Source organism: Dromiciops gliroides, chromosome 3 (genome assembly GCF_019393635.1).
Source record: "Dromiciops gliroides isolate mDroGli1 chromosome 3, mDroGli1.pri, whole genome shotgun sequence".
Classification (NCBI taxonomy): Eukaryota; Metazoa; Chordata; class Mammalia; order Microbiotheria; family Microbiotheriidae; genus Dromiciops; species Dromiciops gliroides.
Window position 1 is genome coordinate 332,427,068 of NC_057863.1, and position 18,982 is coordinate 332,446,049.

At 37.5% G+C, this 18,982-nt stretch overlaps 1 protein-coding gene across 1 annotated transcript in view; it reads right to left on the bottom strand.

The window, feature by feature from the left end:
- Positions 1 to 490: 490 nt before the first annotated feature.
- The window catches only part of POLQ (DNA polymerase theta), a 108,197-nt gene continuing 89,705 nt past the window's right edge, over positions 491 to 18,982 (bottom strand). Inside the window, 7 exon segments of the mRNA XM_043993502.1 lie at positions 491 to 1,826; positions 2,945 to 3,042; positions 6,824 to 6,837; positions 7,655 to 7,812; positions 12,730 to 12,854; positions 15,167 to 15,278; positions 16,637 to 16,821. Of these exon segments, the coding sequence (XP_043849437.1) occupies positions 1,713 to 1,826; positions 2,945 to 3,042; positions 6,824 to 6,837; positions 7,655 to 7,812; positions 12,730 to 12,854; positions 15,167 to 15,278; positions 16,637 to 16,821 (806 nt within the window). The 3' untranslated portion in view covers positions 491 to 1,712.

Consider the following 18,982-nt stretch of genomic DNA (forward strand, 5'->3'; position numbering starts at 1 on the left):
CAATAGAGAATACGTGCCAATTTTTCCACAGGGAAGCACATTGTACAAGGGAACATGTTTGAGGAGGAAAAAGTTTAGTGGTGCTAATACTATCCCTTCTCTTCTCCTGCCACCTTGTGGCAAAGACATCCATCCTTGTAAAAAAAACCTCAAAACTTTATGTTGAGTCCCTTTTGCTTCACATGCAGACAAGAGCATCCCATTGTCTGTCAAATAGTTGCATTTAATAGTACCAAGAGGCCTAATAATAAGCTTACTTTAATATGGAGACATCAAAACTAAATATCAGTTTCTGGGTAAATGAGCATAAAAGCTATTTAGACGGCAATCAATCATTTACTTCATTTACAACAGCTATGCTTGGCACTCTGCCAAAGAATAGGACAGAGATAAAAGCAGATTTTCTGATGTTGTTATGTGACAGACAATGATTTTTAAAAAAAGATTTTGAAGCAGAATTCATCACAAATTCATTTTATTTCAACAATGAGAAGGGCCAATTTTGAGGCTCTATATAAAGTGCGATCTTTTCAGCATGAGATTTTCAATTATATACACACACAAAAAAATAATGTCCTATTCTAGAATGGAAAACGGTATTAAGACAACAATGAGAATGGGAAATTTTCACTGTCAGATTCAACTGAGCTTCAAATGAAAAAGCAGTCTTCTTTCTAAAACAAGTACCAATGTAAGAGGTATGGCTTCATTAAAAGGAAAGACAAGTATTTTAAATACATTTTAAATACCATGGATAGGAAAAGGAAGAAGATAAAGCTTTTCAAGAAAATACATTCCTAGATAACATTCATCCATTTTCCCCCTTCATCTTTTTTTTTTTTGCAGGGCAATGGGGGTTAAGTGACTTGCCCAGGGTCACACAGCTAGTAAGTGTCAAGTGTCTGAGGCTGGATGTGAACTCAGGTCCTCCTGAATCCAGGGCCAGTGCTTTATCCACTGCACCACCTAGCTGCCCTGCCCCCCTTCATCTTAAAATTCACAATTTAGATTCCTGTGGGCTTAGAATCACTAAATACCTAAAATAGTCCCCACCCCCATTGGTGCTTTCTTTAAAAACACAAAAGATTAACCCTGGTGTGCAAAATATTTTAATTACTTATCTATTTTACTGTCCCCAGTATTAGCCCAGATCAAGGCTGCTGGGATATAGAGGGACAAATCTGTTGCCTTCCAAGAAGTCTAATAGAACTGCCTTCCTTCTGCACCCAAGCAGAGACAATTGAGAAAGATCAGTGTGTTAGGTACTTGTTAAGCACCTCTTCAAGAAGGGTTCTGTCTGTGGCATTAAGCCAGCTTAAGCAGCAATAGATTTCATATAATAACAATCCTGAGACCATTAAATTCCATATGCTTATTCTTTAAAAGGCAATTCCCCAGATATTTTGTGAGGCGTTATGATCATTAAATTCTATTTCATTTGAAGAAAATTCATTTTTTTCCCAAAATCATCACATCCCAATATCCATATGGAAATGTACCTCCATAAAAACACAATCCATAAAAAAGTCCCTCAGGACGTGAAGTAATAATCCTTTTTAAAAGTCCTAATAAAAATATCCTGGTTCATCCAAGAGCTGATGCCATTTTGGCTGTAGTTGGGCATCCAGAGGGCACCTCCAATGCAACAAGGAAGGAAGGCCATGTAAAGGGACCAAGATCTCTGACCAAGGGAAGTCTTCACCCTTCCAGAGTCACACATCGAAGTCATGTAGCTCTCCCCAGCTTGGCCCTATCTTCACTTTGACTTTCAGCTTCACTGAGAGCTTCACTGCATTTTCCATTTCATTCTTGACAATTTGAGCTACCTAAAAGTAAAAACATGAAGGTAAGAGACTTACTCCCAGGGGGAGAGAGGAGTTTCCTGTTCTCCTAGAGAAGAGCTGGACCATCTACCAGAAGATGCAGCCCTCAGAGATGTTGTAGGCATTTTCCTTCAGAAGGTCTTCCATATACCCAAATCTAAAATGGGGCATCTTCCAAGACGGTCTTCTAGGCTGGTCTTCAATCAAAAAGAACTTCTATTTTTTAGACACCCGAATGGTGGAGGACCCCAGAAGACATCTTAGTGAGAACCTAGAAGCCCTGGCTTCCAGATTCTAATCTTCCCTTGATCATTGCAGGGCTGAATTGAAGATCCTAATATAACTTCCCTAAGTTCAGAAATATCCCTGCAGCCCATTTTCCTAGAAGCGTTCTCCCCTCTACCCTCAGTCATCACAAAGACACAGAGGCAAAGAACCAGAACTCTCTCCTTTAGTAGAATGTACATTCCTAAAAGGCAGGGACCAACTCACTTTCACATTTGTATTCACTGTACCTAGCACAGTGCTTAGCACAATCAGGTTTTTTGTTTGTTTGCAGAGCAACAAGGGTTAAGTGACTTGCCCAGGGCCACAGCTAGTAAATGTCAAGTATCTGAGGCTGGACTTGAACCAGGTGGTCCTGAATCCAGGGCCAGTGCTTTATCCACTGCACCACCTAGCTGCCCCCAGCACAAATAGGGGTTTGTTGGGGTTTTTTTGGTTGTTGTTGTTGGGTTTTTTGTGGGGCAATGAGGGTTAAGTGACTTGCCCAGGGTCACACAGCTAGTAAGTGTCAAGTGTCTGAGGTTGGATTTGAACTCAGGTCCTCCTGAATCCAGGGCCGGTGCTTTATCTACTGCCCAACCTAGCTGCCCCACAAATAGGTTTTTAATAAATGCCTGTAAATTAAATGACTGATTGACTAGCTCTTCTTTAACTCAATCTACCTCTCCATGCCCTTGGGTACTCAATGTTCCTCCAAGTCTACAACTAGTTTCAAAAGTCTGCACTGGAAGGAGAGGTACAGCACACTGGACTGGGATAAAAGTCTTTTTTGTCACAAAAGGACTACCTCGGGCTGCAAGGGCACAATAAAAACTGGTTGTGCATTGTAAAGATACCTGGACAATATCATCTTCTGCCACCTCATAAAGGAGTTCATCATGCAACTGAAGGATGAAAAAGGCTCCTCTTATTGGGCAAAATATTCTTTGGAATCCTTTCTTCAGTCCTGATGGGAGAGAGGGAGAAAGTGTAAAAGAGTAAAATAAATCATCATGTCCACACTGTTTTACCAGGGAAAAGGGTCAAGAAGGAAACATCATAGTAAAAAGTTTGGGATTTTGACATATCCTAGAAAACTTTAATAAAGGAGGAAGAATATGAAGAAGTATTTATAAAGTGCTCTGCATGAAAGTATTATCTCTTACTAACATGGTATCCCATGAAATTATACCACTGTACTGATCAGGAAAATACCTAACTTACTTATCATAATTAAGAGAGCTTTGCTAGCATTTTCTATTAACCTCCCATCCCTCCCACTGCACCACCACACCTCTACTTTCTAGAGACAGAAGAACATTGCTGCAAACTCCTGGCAGCCTATTTCTACTCCAGCTCTAGAAGCCATTATTATCTCCATTACCTCCTTCCACAAACTCCTCCCACCACTCTCTATGAGGGAGTCAGAGTTGGGTCAGTAGGCAAAAAAATCTGCATTTTTAAAAAGTCCAAATCAATTTAAAAAATCTGAATCAATTGATTCCAAATGTGTTCTTGAGAGAATTCATTAACTTTCTGTTTTCCCTGCCCAGGAATTCTTCCACAAGAAGAATCTTTAACATGGAATCCAATCTGTTTTCTTCTCTAACACTTAATCCCACTGATAGAAAATCAACTGGTAGCTAATCGGAAGCCACTCCCTCTCCCGCCACCAATTCCAGTGCCTGAACCTCCCATGTCCTAACCCGGGTCGGTCATCCAGCCCCCTCCACTGGGCCCTCTAGAATCCCTATTCTGCAATTAATAAACTTCCCCTAACTTTGGATTTCTTCCTCTCATGCTGTGTCATCTTCCTGCATACAAAGAATAAGACGACTCTGCATCAAGGCCATTCATTCTTTGCAGTACCACTGGATCCCTCTCTCAAGCTCCTGAGACACTGGACTTGATGGGGAGTCAAGATATTCCTTCTTTCCCATTGCCACCTACAGACCCTCTCTCTGCTGCCATCACTCAACAACAATGTGTTGCTGCCACACGTTCCTCCTGTCCACCTCAATTCTGGCTCTTCTACCAGGGAAAGGAAGGGAGGAAGGAAATAGAAGGGAATAAGCATTTACAGAACCTACGATGTGCCAGGCGCATGTTAAGTGATTTTTACAAATATTACCAATGTAACGATTGGAATGATGCCACCTGCTGGAGCCTTACTGTAGAAAAGCTCCGCGATGCCAGGAGTCTTTTCTTTGGCGTCAGAAAGTGACGTCTGCTTGTGGGAGGAAGAACGGAGGAACCTGGCGCTCTGACTGGGTCTCTGGCCTTTGGACTCTGGCAGAGAGCGGAGCTAGAAATGTGCTCTCCCTTTAATAGATAGATGAATGTAGGCCTCTCTCTTTACCAAATTCTTATTCTCCTTAATAAATGCTTAAAAGTCTAACTCTTGCTAAAGCTTATAATTTATTGGCAACCACTCATTAGATATTTTAGACAGACTAGCTAGAATTTTAGCCCTTAACACCTCATTTAATCTTCACAACAACCTTGTGGTAGGTATTGTTATTATCTCCATTTTAGAGCTGAGGAAACTAAGGTAAAGTGATTTCTCCAGTGTCACACAACAAGTAAGTGTCTGAATCCAGATTTGAACTCAGGTCTTCCTCACTCAAGGCCCAGAGCTCTATCCACTATGCCTCCAAGGCATCAACACACATCCATCATTTCCTCAGTTCCCAAACCCATTCTCTTACATTCCACTTCAGTCACAGAGACAATCACATCCATGGTTTCCATCACCCACAAGTGTTCTACTTCCATGATCAAGAATTCTGATATTCTTTTATTTGACCCAGAATCATCTATCATTCTCTCCCCAAATCTCACCCCTAAACCTATTCTTCATCCTCGCAGTGGCCTCTAATCTCTTTTCCTCTTACAACATCAATCCTGCTAAGTCTTCATTTTCCGTCCTTCCAAATCTTGACCCTATTGTTAATTCATTCAAGGTTACACTGTCCTCTATTCTTGCTCCCTCTCCTATTGCTGAGTATCCCTTACCAAGTCCCAATCGTAAAAAAACATCCACAGGCAGCTAGGTGGCACAGTGGATAAAGCACCAGCCCTGGATGCAGGAGTACCTGAGTTCAAATCCAGCCTCAGACACTTGACACTTACTAGCTATGTGACCCTGGGCAAGTCACTTAACCCCCATTGCCCCGCAAAAATAAATAAATAAACCATCCACCATCAACCTCCCCCATTCCTCTTAACATACTGCTAAATAAAGCTGGCAACTCTGCAGGCTATGTATGCCTGCTCCATATTTGTTATTCAATCTCAAACGGGCCTTCAGAACAACAAGGCAATCCTTTAATTCCTACCTAATCGATTCTCTATCTGCTTCCCTTACCCCAACAGCTGTTCAGACCTTCTCTTCTCCCTTTAAGGTTACCACACTACTTCCTCCCTCCAGTTGCTCAAAAGAAAATATAGCCTCAAACTTAACTGAGAAAATAAAGGCCATTCATTCTGAGCTCCCTCTCTCTTTTATTTCAAAACTTCTGCAGATCATCACCCATTTTCTCTACCTTTTGTTCTCTGATAAGATGTCCATTCTACTCATCACATCCAACTCATCCAACTCTTCTACTTGTATGATTGGAGCCATCTTTCCTACCTCCTCTGGCAGACAGCCTCCATAACCATACCTCCTTTCACTTTCTCTCTTCTTACAGGCTCTTTTCCTGCTACTTACAAACATACCTAGGTCTCAATCATCCTTAAAAACATCCTCACTTTATGCGAGCCTACTATTTCTACCTGCTACCATTCATGTCTTCTAAGTTAATTCTGCGTGTGATTATACATAGAATAACATACTACATGTACAACTTCGCTTTTTTGTGTATATCCAAATGTGGACAATACTCTCAGTCTCCCTCAACATCACTCCAGAGCAAACTCGTGGTGGTTTTGCCCTTGTCCCTGCTTTTCTTGTAGTACAGTTCAGCTTTTTCCCACCAGCAACACCCCAGACCCTATTAATTGCACCTTTCCCGTTCCTTTCTCTTTGGCCCTTTATACCTCCCCTCCTATGACCCCTCTCCCCTAGCCTTAATAACTTCTACCTAGACATAGTAAAGGAAAAGCAACAATCATAGGATTCCTATGAGGAAATCATCTAATAAAGTTTAAAGCACTATATAAATGTGAGTTATTATTGGACAGCAATCTCTGTCAATGAAAATTACTCCAAGGAAGAAAAATGATGTGCGGAATAAAGAATTAGGAAATGGGTGATGTACCAGCTAAGGTCATAAGCTATCTGCCTGTGTAATACTGTAAGTACGAGACATATTTTTGAGGCACAAGCAAACAACAGCAAAGGACATATAAAAAGTTCAGTTTGGAGTTCATTCACAGAACCCGAGAATCACATGGGTTCACTTATTACATAAAAATAGACATAGTCAAGAAAAGAAACTATGAAATACAAGTTAAAATAAGATCTTTTAAAAAAAAATCTCACTCCCCTCCTTTTCTTCTAATTACTTCCTCAACTTGAAAATTAGCATCAGGTGGGAAAAATGGGACACTAATATGCTGTTGGTGAAGTTGTGAACTGATCCAACCATTCTGGAGAGCACTTTGGAACTTTGCTCAAAGGGCTACAAAACTGCATATCCTTTGATCAGTCAATACCACTGCTGGGTCTATATCCTAAGGACATCCAAAAAAAAGGAAAAAGGCCATATTTGTACAAAAATATTTATAGCAACTCCTTTTGTGGTAGCTAAGAATTGGAAATCAAAGACATGCCCATTAAATGGAGAATGACTGAACAAGCTGTGATTGTAATGGAATATCATTCTGCTATAAGAAATGACAAGCAGGATGATTTCAGAAAGCCTGGAAAGATTTGCATAAACTGATACATATGAATAGAAACAAAAGAATGTTGTAAAAAGTAACAGCAATACTGTTCGATGAATGACTTACCTATTCTCAGCAGTTATACAATGACCCAAGACAGTCCCAGAAGACTAATAATGAAACATAATATCTGCCTCCAGAGAAAGAATTGATATCCACTGAACACAAACTGAAGCATGCTATTTTCACTTTCTTTCTTTTTCCCCCCTTTTGAGTCTTCTTGTACAAAATGACAATATGGAAATGTTTTACAAAATTTCATTATGTATTATTTACATCTGACTGCTTAGCATCTCAGGGAGGGAGGAAGGAAGGATAGAATTTAAAACTCAAAACTTTAAATAAGACTACTTAAAAATTGGGGGGGAAAGTCAACAAAAAAAACCAGGAAAACAGGAAAGAAACGAGCAGATATCTTTAGCTTCTAGACACTTTCATATCAGAGATTATTCTATATGCGAATAAAAAAATACAACTGTTTAAAAAAAAAAAAAAGAGGGGCAGCGAGGTGGCTCAGTGGATAAAGCACCAACCCTGGATTCAGGAGAACCTGAGTTCAAATCCGGCCTCAGACACTTGACACTTGACACTGGGCAAGTCACTTAACCCTCATTGCCCTGCCAAAAAAAACAAAAACAAAAAAAAGAAAAAGAAAATTGGCATCAGATAAAGTAAACAGACCTGTTCTGTCACCTTGTAGTTTACTCTCTCTATGTCCATGTGATTGGATGACAGAAGGGAGTGTCTCTAATCGTCTCTGAATGTTAACAGTGGCTGTTTTGACAATATCAGCAGCAGACCCCTGGACTGTGGTATTGATGGCTTGACGTTCAGCCTGTAAAAGAAAGAATTCATTCTTTTAGTGAAGAAGAATGTACAATTATCCAAATATTTGATTCAATAAAAAGTAACTGAGTAACCACTATATGCAAGGCATGATGTTAGGTGCTAGGTAATGCACTTCCTGATTTCAAGATGTTTATGATTTGCTGAGAAATCTAACACATGCCCAGATGATTATATAACAACCTTTATTATGTTTGTGACATACTATTTACCTAAATAATTCAGTAGGAAACTATTGCTCACGTAGAACCTTTAAAAATTCAGTATAATTCAGTGTATTAAAATGTATTAAATGTATTAAAATGAAAATTTTAAATGTATTAAAAGCGCATTAATTACCAACTTTCCCCAGAAAAGGTATAGAAGAGTTTTCATATGTGTACTAACTGAAAATATTAGGACTTTAAAAGCATTTTTTATTATGAACTTGACAAACATCAATCAACATGATCATACCCAGAGACAAAATATTTTGGAAAACGACAATAGCATATAAAAGCATGATTCTCTATTATGTACAACTTGTTTTTTTTTAATTTACTATATAATACATTTAAGGCCATAGTCCCCAGAATGTTCCAATTGTGTCTGTTTCTGAATTTCCATGGTTTTATTCTGTATATTTTCAAATTCACTGACATTCTTTTCCTCTTTCCTTTCGGTATCACTATCTTTGCTCCCATGAATCTTTCTCCCCTCCTCCCAGGCTACCCAAAAGAAACAAAAGTATAGTCAGGCAAAAACAATCCACACATTGGTCATGACTAAAAATATGTTGCATTTTCCACCTCTAGTCCATAACTTCTCTGTCAAGAATGGGGAAGCATAATTCATCATCAATCTTCAGGATTTGTGTTGTTGCATTAGGCTTTCAAAGATATTTTTTTCACAATGTAGTTATTTTAAAAAGTGTTCTCCTTGTTCTTCTTACTTAACTTTCTATCATTTTATACAACCCTTCCCAGATTTCTGCTGAATCCATTCCATCTGTTAGCGCAATAATACTCCATTAGAATAACATACCATAATTTGTCCAGCCATTTCCAAACTAATGGGTACAAATTTCTTTTCAATTATGTGTTATAACAAAGTTTTGGTATGTGGTGCTGCAGTGGCCACAGCACTGGGCCTGGAGTCACAAAGATGAGTTCGAATCCGGGCTCAGATGCTTACTGGCTGCATGACCCCGAGTTATCATTTTAATCTGTTTGCCTCAATTTCCTCAAGTGTTAAATATAGATAATAATAATGCCTACATTTCAGGGTCGTGAGGATCAGATGAGATAATATTTATAAAACACTTAGCACTGTGCCTGGTACACACAGTAGGCACTTAATAAATATTTGTTTCTTTTCTTCTTATGAACATCTTTGGACATATATGTCCTTTCCTTTCTGTCTTTGAGTTCTTTGGGGGCATAAATCTAGTATCTGTATCACTGGGTCAAAGGATATGCACAGTATAAACGTTTGGAATTACATTCCAAATTGCTTTCCAGAAAGTTTAGACTAATTCAAAGATCCATCAAAAGTACATTAGTGTTCCTTGTCCTCCCACAACGCCTCCAACAACCATCATTTTCTTTTTAATCTTTGTCAACTTAACAAGTATGAGATGGAACCTCAGAGTTATTTTAATTTACATTTCTCTTATTGAGTAGGACACTTTGTCAGCATTAAAGCACCACGTGAAATAGGTTGTCTGGGCTATAGATTTGCCTGCAAAGTGAAAGTGCATTAGATGATCTTTAAATCTATTTTAGTTCTAAGACTATGGGGGTAAAGGTGAGCTAGCATTATCTCTATGACAATCATGACTGTAGATATCAAGTTACCCAACAAACTCATTTTTTCCACCTGTAATCATTTGGATAATGGTTTTGAATTCCCTCATCAACTCCAGTGTCTTCTCTGGATGGGCAATCCCAAAATGCCAATGTCTTTCTTAAAATGTTGTACCCAGAATTGAGAGAGAAAATCAACATGGGCAAAATGCAGTGGGACTATAATGTCTTATTCTAGACACACTAAATTTCTGATAATAGATCCTAAGATTAGATTAGTTTTTTTACAGCTTTATCATACTGACTCACTAAGCTTACAATCCACTAAAAACCCATTAGTCTTTTTCACATGACACATATTATCCAGTGTCCCCATCCTGTACTTATAGAATCAACTTCTGCATATAGGACTTAACATTTATCTCCATTAAATTTCATCTTATTAACTGGCTCCACCATTCTAATGCAACAAGCTCCTTTTAAATTCTATTAGCTATCTGTTCAAATGTCATTTCATCTGAAAATGTTAGAACATGGCATCTGTGCCTCCATTTAATGGCACTTATAGAATGAGATCCAATCTGTAGCACCCCATTAGAAATCTTCCAAGGTGACATAAAACAAATAACCACATTCTTTCTGGTCATTTAGCCAATTCTCTCTTCATTGACCACATAATTATATAGCCCATACTTTCCTAACTTGTTCATAAAGATATTATGAAAGATTTTGCCAAATCTCCTTCTAAAGTTCAAGTATAGCATGTCTAAAAGATTCCCCAATCTAACTGTCTAATCACCTTGACAAAAAGAAAAAATGAGGTTCATCTAGTGTAATTTATTTTGACAGAACTCCCAGTGTCCTCACTGCCCTATAGCTTTCCCTTCAAAACAACTGCACCAGTTGCCCATATCGGCTTCTATGAGACCTCTCCTCACCTACACAGTGGCTTATAAGCCAACAGCGGCTTATAAATTGTATTTTTAAGTTTGTTCAGGACCCATGATATAGTTCATCTGGAGTGGTGACTTGAACTCAATATCATCTGGATTCTTTTACTATGTCAATTCCCTAATGATCATTTTATGTTATAATTCCTAATCTGAAGATCAATCTCCTTGATAGAGAAGACAGAACAAAATAAGAGTTTAGTAATTTTGCTTTTAATCTGTTGCCCATTTTTATCATCTCTTCTACTCCCCTAAAATGGTCCTAACCTTTCTTTGTTCTTCCTCTTGCCTCAAATATAGATAAAAACAAATAACTTTTGTAGTCCTTAGCATTTACTTCAGGCAGGGCAGCTCAATGGCTCTGTGGATAGAGCACTGGGCCTGAAGTCAGAAGACCTGAATTCAAATCCAGCCTCACATAGTTTTCAGCTGTATGACCCTATGTAAGTCACTTACCCTCTGCCTTAATCCACTGGAGAAGGAAATGGCAAACTACTCCAGTATCTTTGCCAAGAAAACCCCATGGACCCTATTAGTGTGCTATGGTCTATGGGGTCATGAAGAGCTAGACACAAATGAACAACTGCACAACAAATATCTCATTCTTGGCTTTATCATTTGTAACATTCATGTAGGGACATGCCATTCTTTTATACTTACATTCTCTGCTGCCTGCTTTTATTTTAGTTTCTGTTTATGTCCTTTTAAAATTTGGTGCTCAATGAGCTCTGTTTAGTCATGCCAGGATTCATCTCTTTCTCTGGCTAGTAATAGCATCATAGATTTAGAGACAGAGGGATGTTCAAATAGATATCCTCTCTCCTGGTAACATCAGGAGAGCCTTGTCATCATTCTATGAAACATTAGAACGTGCGGGTCCACTCTCTTTGGGAAGAGCCCCAAACCTACTACGCACCTCTAAGATATCACCTGTCTTTCTTCTTCCCTTCATTTTTTTGAGGCACATTCTTCTACCACTCAAAACTCCTGATATAAGTTTTGATTCTCCTCTACCTTCTTGTATTATGTTATCCCTTTATATTCTCTTGTGGCTTTCTCCTTTCTCTCAAGGATGATTTTCCTTATCCTGATAAGATAGAAAGTAGAGAAATAATCTTCCAGTGTGCTTTTCAATTTTCTCTTCTAGCCAAATGAATTTGCTACATCTTGTAAACATGTTGTTCTCAATTGTTTCTGGAAGAAACACTGACCTAGCACAAACTGCAGATCAGTGGAACATTATTCCCACCTCCCGTACCTACTAAGATACAATATGGTATGGTGCTCAGTTCTCTGTAGATTTTATTACTAATTCTTGCCTCAAAGTGAAACGGGAAACTGCTTGTTTGACATCCCTATTCCCTATTCACAATGCCAGGCCCCAAAGATTTCTAATCGAGATGCTTTTATATTAGATTTCCTATCTTTTTTTTTTTTTAAACCATCAACTGGCACTATTTCTTATGTGCAGAACCAATTTGCAAACAACAGATTCCTAAGAATACCCTAATGTAGACACGAGGTGCATTCACTGTTGGGTATGCGTCTTTTGAAGAAATTTATTCCCTTCTTGCCTTCCTTACTCTTATTCCCTTTCACTGTTTGTCATATCTTCGTGTATTACCTTTTCCCTTTGCCACTATCTTCTATGAAAAAAATATTAACCTTGGCCATTAATAAATAATAAGTAATTTCTTAAATCTGGCATTTTATATCAGGGAACCAAATTCACCAAAAGCTTATACATACTATCATACTTAATTTCTTTTTTTTGTTTGTTTGGTTTTTTTGGCAGGGCAAAGAGGGTTAAGTGACTTGCCCAGGGTCACACAGCTAGTAAGTGTCAAGTGTCTGAGGCCGGATTTGAACTCAGGTCCTCCTGAATCCAGGGCCAGATCACCAAATCCGGCCTCAGACACTTGACACTTACTAGCTGTGTGACCCTGGGCAAGTCACTTAACCCCAATTGCCTCACTAAAAACAAAACAAAATAAAACAAAAAGACTTTAATTAAACAAATAATTAACCCAAAGTATGGCTACACTCATCATAAGACTAATGAATTTGCAATATAATTAGTCAGAATCTAGAATTATTGATTTAACTTCCAGCATACATTTAAACATACATTTTTTAACTTCTAAATTAGTATCTAGAGAATGTTCAACATACATGGGATTTACTGTAAGGATTTTGGTCTTTGATTCCAGGCAAATATCTCCGCCTTCCCATAATGGTCTGAACAAACCCATCTCTGTTGCAGTTCTTCACTGTCTCTCTTAAGAAACGTTGAATGCCTAAAAGAAAAATAAAATCCGAACACTCCACGTCTATAATTTAAATAACATACTTACTTCTGCCTAAAGAAATACATTAAAATATCACACAGGTTACTTTGAGTAGCCTAATATAGTGGAAAGATCACTGGGACTGGGGGGAGGAGGGAAGGAAACTTGGGTTTGAATCCCAGCTTTAGTACTTAGTACATGTGTTGTACTACATAAGTTACAAGTGAAATTGCTACCTACTAACCACCCTGACTCCAGGCCTTGGCAGGAAAGGTTTCATGGAGAAAGGGTTGACTCTGTAGGAAAAAAAAGGAGTCTAAAGTGACAGTAGCTGGAAGGAACCTTTACCAACTAACCTAACAGAATCACCTCTCAGCAGCAATTGAACTAGTAATCTCCAACTGTCAACAGAAGACAAAGGGGAAAAAAGAAAAAGGGGGAGGAGGAAATACCCTGGGGAAAATAGTTGGAATGAGGAGGAAATAATTTACTATTTCTCAAAATTAGGGAAGCACAGGAAAAGATTATTCAAACAGTGAGTGAGGAGAGTGGGAATTAATGAGCCTCACCTTTATCAGGACCAGGCAAGGGAAGATTATTTTTAAAGAGCAGGCTGGTAAAAATACAATAAAGTAAACAGAGAACTGTGATGGAAAAGAAAGGAAGAAGAGACAAGGCCAAGAGAAGGCCAAAGAGAGAGGGTAGATTTAGGAAGGAAAGCTACAAACAAAATAAATGTAGAACTGATTACCAGAAGTAGAGAGAGGTAAGAGTTCTATAATAACTAAATTATCAAAAGGATATTTTATGGAATCAGATAAAATAAAAACAAAATACATTTTGAAAAGTTTAAAAAGGTATAATGAAAAAAAGTAAGAAAGGTAGTTGAGCAGAGTTCAAACTAGCCTACAAAACAACAATCATTACAAAACTATTGGTGGGACAAACTAGATAACAAAAAGCTAGCAATATCCCATATGGCAAGAAATTTCAAATTGATAAATTTGAATTACATAAATTACAATTACATAAATTTTTAAAGTTTTTAGACAAAATCTATTCACCTAGAATTAGAAGAAAATTTTGATTGAAAAACATTGAAATAAATTTCTCTGATAAAAGTGTAGCATCTAAAATGTATGGAAAATTGACATAAAATTATGAGAATATGGGCCAAATAGGCAAGAGGCCTGACAAAAACAGCTTTCAAAACAACCCTGAGGTGCCACACTTCACCTTTCAAGCAAACAAAGATGCTAAAATACAAAACAATTCAAGGCTAAAGGAGTTATGAAAAGACAGGCATGCTTACACACTTCTGGTACATTGGGTTCAATTGTTTTAGAAAATAATTTGGAATGATGGAAAAAAGTTAATAAAAATTACTAAATTTAAATTGTGCTTTGATCCAAATCTCATTCTGCTATAACTATGTATTCAAAGTTATTGATAACAATAAAGATCCATATACAAAAAGGTTTGTAACAGCCTTATATATGGTAACAAAATGCCAGAAACAAAACGAGCCCAACAATTAGAGAATAGCTGAAAAAATATTACTGGTGTATAAAGACTGACAAATTTTTTAAAAATTCAAAAAAACATGGGAAGATGTTTATCAAGTGATATAAAACAGAAAAAAAGAAGATACCTCCCACATTAGTTTTTTTCAATATATAGGTTAGTTCTACTGACTTTTTTTTCCTTCCTTCCCCCCGCCCAATATAAGGAATAGATCTCTGAGAAGGAGCTTCAGAGGAATATAGCAAAAAACAGGTGATGAAAAAAAGAAACAGCAAAAGAAAAAATAGTTCACATCCTTAAAAAAAAAGATCAGAAACTAATGGTATGCTTTTTATAGAAGTGCATTTTGTATAGAGATTTATATGAGTGTTTAAGAAGGATCTATTGTGCCCCCCAAAAAATATCCAGTTTCTTAAGCAGAAAATAAAAAAGGAATCTACTTATCATCCTCCATGTAATTCTTTCAACTCAAATTATGAACATCATTAAAAATCCTTTCAACAGAAGGACAAAGTTGCCCACATATTTAACAGGGAAATTATGCCACTCTCATGGCCAACTTTCTGATGTTCACTCTTGGTCTCTGTTCTTCCCAAATATATTACATTGTGTTGGTGTGTACATGTTAGTTTCTGTAACTGTCCAGGTATTACATTCCTTTAAACTTGTCTGATGAAAATCCTCACCAATTGAGACTTTCAAAAGCAAACTTCAAACCACAGATGAAGAAAAAGTATGAAGAGTCTAAAATGGAAAGGATGCCTTCAGAAAGAGTACTTGCCAGAGACTTCTTTTACCTGTATATCTGGATTTGAAGGTGTCAATATAACATGCAGCATCATTTTCTTGAATGCCCATTTGCTCTCCTAGAGATTTAGCTCCCATTCCATAGATTATTCCATAGCAAATCTAGGATAAAAGGGGCATTCCATTAAATAAGCAATTTAAAGGCCACAGAAAAGAGTTTATTATGACCAATATCTTAGCCAATTTTATGAGAAAAGTTAGGCTGTTTTTGGCTCACTGAACACCAAGGAATAACCTGCTATGTGCCAGGCACCATGCTAATCACTTAACAGATATTACCTCATTTGGTCCTCATAACCATCCTGAAAGTCAACAACTGTTATAATCCCCATATTTCAGCAGAGGAAACTGAGGCAGGCAGATGTTAAGTGACTTGCCCATAACCATCGAGCTTTGAATTTGTCTTCCTGACTCCAGGCCCAGAACTCTATCCACTGAGCCACCTAGCTGCCTCAGTAGAGAACATGGGAGAGATACATTTAGAAATAAAGAAATATTCTTGCTAATATGATAAAATGAGAATATATTGTAAATTTATTTAGATATTTAGATCTGTATCAAACTAACAAAGAATTGGTTTATAAGACTAGAAAAAATAATAAGTCATCTAAGTCAAGAAAATAAAGAGAAACAGTTGAAAAAAGCAGGAAAGAAGGAGGGTTAGTAGTACCAGACCTCAAGCCATCCAACAAAGCAATAATCACCCATAAAGGACTGTGGACCTGGGGTCAAAATGCCTGCATCTTTGCACAGTGATTCATGTGCTGGTCTTGGCCTCAAACATAACCTATACATCCCTTGACAAGTCACTTAACCTCTACGAACTTCAGTTTCCTCATCTCTAAAGTGGGAAAAATAAATAATAGCACCTAGATAGGCCAGTATGGGTTCATGGATAGAAAACCAGCCTAGACATCAGGAAAACCTGAGGGGATTCAAATCCTGCCTCCTAATGTACTGGCTGTGTGACCCAGGGCAAGTCAGTGGTTCTCTCAGTGTTCAAGAAACTCTCTAAGGCTATAAATTTCCAAACAATATCTACCTTAGCGGAAGCAGTTTCCTAACCAGGAATTCCCTCCACTATTGAAAACACAAGTTTAGACCAAATAACAAAACTGACTTCCTGGGGACACTGTAAGGATCAAATGAAATAATATGCATTCGGGACTTTAAGCAATCATATAAGTGTCAACTATCATTATTATCCTGGTTCTGCCACTTCCTACTTGTATATGGATTTAGCCAAGTAACTTCTTTCTATGACTTTAGTTTTGTTATCTGTGAAAGAGAAATTTGAACGAGCTCTCAAACCCATGAATCTACTGATTTACTTCCTCCTCACAGGAACAATAAAAAAATGTAAGTGATAGATTTGCAAACTAAAGGCCTCTAAACATACAACTTCTGCTATTTTTGATGTCTGTTTTAAAAAATGTTTACCAGTTTTACTATACCCGCACCTGCTTGGCTTGCTGCCTTATATCATCCCCAACTGCTTCCAGATCAATCATCTTCCATTCTGCTGCAATGCTCTTGAAAACATCAGCTCCACTGTTTAATACCTGGATGAGACGACGATCCCGGGATAAATGAGCCAAAATCCTCAGTTCTAGTTGAGAATAATCAGCAGCCAGAATCATTCCTCCTAGAACCAAAGCATATATCCATTACAAAGCTGGGACAAAAGTAGCCAAGATGTATACAGTTTGGTGGAACAGAAGAGAACCATAAAGTAAGATGTCAGAAGAGTGAGAATTTTAGAACAAGAATGAATCTAAGTCATCATGTCATCTAACACATTAAAACCTGCTTCTTCTTTTGTCAGTGTACCCTAATCCAATTCTATGACTTAAAATTTCCAGGAAACAACAAAAACAAAGTTAACATTAAACAAGAAAGTTGGGGGAGGTCAAGTATCTTCGAAAAAAGATCGACTGTGAGACTTCATGCAATGACCAGATGATAAAGAAGCAGTTAGCCCTGCAATATATTTCATCTCCTTGACCACTAAGAAATGGGGAAAAGGGCTTTATTTTTTTAAAGGAAAAATTAGCAATGAAAGGCCTTTTAATTAGTCTAAATCAGATTTAGAGGACACAACTAGAAGTCTTAAACAGAGCTAAATTGGTAAAAAAAAAAATTCTGCATAGAAAAGTTGCTGTAATTTCTTTGCTGTTGTGGGTAGTGTTTCTTCAAACTTTCATTATCTTACATAAAAAAGTCTGTAGCTGCTTTAATAATGAATCTAGAATCCCAAGGTTATACTCTAGGCTATCTGCAACCTAGATGGGAGATCAGCATGGCCTTCCCCTGCATGATTTTAACACCACCTTGTGGCAGTAGATACACATTACAAAAAGAGAAATACAGCAAACTCATTTGACATTATCCACATAAATTGATTTTCCAGGTAAATAAACCTTATCCCTGAAGGCAATAAAACACATTCTGATTTTATGGAAATATTCCTAAAACGAATTATGCATTTTCTTTAGTTCTTCCATGTCCTTTTGGAGATTTCTTCTAACATCTTTAAATTAATTTACAGCCTGGAAGAGAACATAAACCTAGACACTGAGAACAATTCACAAGGGATAAGGGTAGCCACGATACGTAAAATAGAGTCTGTTCATTTTCAACTGGCTCTTCATTTGATGAGTCAAACTCACTTGTCTGCATTGTACTGGGCACCTTCATCACCGTCACAGCGAGGCTATCAGGAGCCCATGCATTTTCTATAAATAAACTATTGGTGGTGGGTTTTTGTATTTCATTTGGGGATTTTTTGCTTCTAGTGGTGGTGGTATGGGGCAGCATGGTTCTATGGTAAGTATGTTGTTTTGGGAGTCTGAGGACTTGAATTCAAATCTTGGCTCTCCTAGTCACCACCTGGATGACCATACTTAGGCAAGAAACTTAATCTCTCTGGGCCTCACAGTCCTTATGAATGAAGAGATTTGACTAGAAAGCTTCTTAGATCTATTCTAGCTCTAAATTTATGAACCTATGATTTGTATCATATCCTCCATACTCTCACCTTCCTTTAAATGTTCTCTTTTCCCACTAGGGTGTAAGCCCCTTGGACTTGGGACTATCTTTTGTTCTATTTGTACTTGTGTTCTCAGGACTTAAAGTTTGACACATAATAAGCACTTATTGTATATTTATTGATTTGTCTAGTTCAGCACAAGAAATATTAACCTTATCCAAGCAAAAGACTCCTCGAAAATTAGAATCAACAAAATAGAAGTTAATGACTCCAAGAGACAGGAAGAAATATTAAAACAAAGTCAAACAACTGAAAAGACAAGAAAATGTAAGGTATCTCATAGCAAAAACAACTGACAAGAAAGAAAAATTGGGGAGAAAATATTTCAAGCATCACTGGACTACCTGAAAGCAATGACCAAAAAAAAAAGAAAAAGAAAAAAAATCTAGACACATTTCAAGAAATCATAAAAGAAAACTGCCAAGATCTTTTAGAATAAGAAAAAGAAAATGAAAAAAGTGAAAGAATTCATTATTACCTCCTGAAAGAAACCACTAAAGGAAAATTCCCAAGAACACTAAAACTAAAATCGAGAGATTCCAGTCAAAGAAAAATACTTCAAACAGCCAAAAAGAAAGAATTCAAGGAATAAGAAGCCCCAGTCAGGATCATACAAGTTCAAATCTGGTCTCAGACACTAACTAGTTGTGTGACTGGGCAAGCCTGTTTGCCTCAGTTTTCTGAATTGTAAAATGGGAATAAAAACAGCACCTACTTCAAAGGACTATTGTGAGGATTAAATGAGAAGATATTTGCA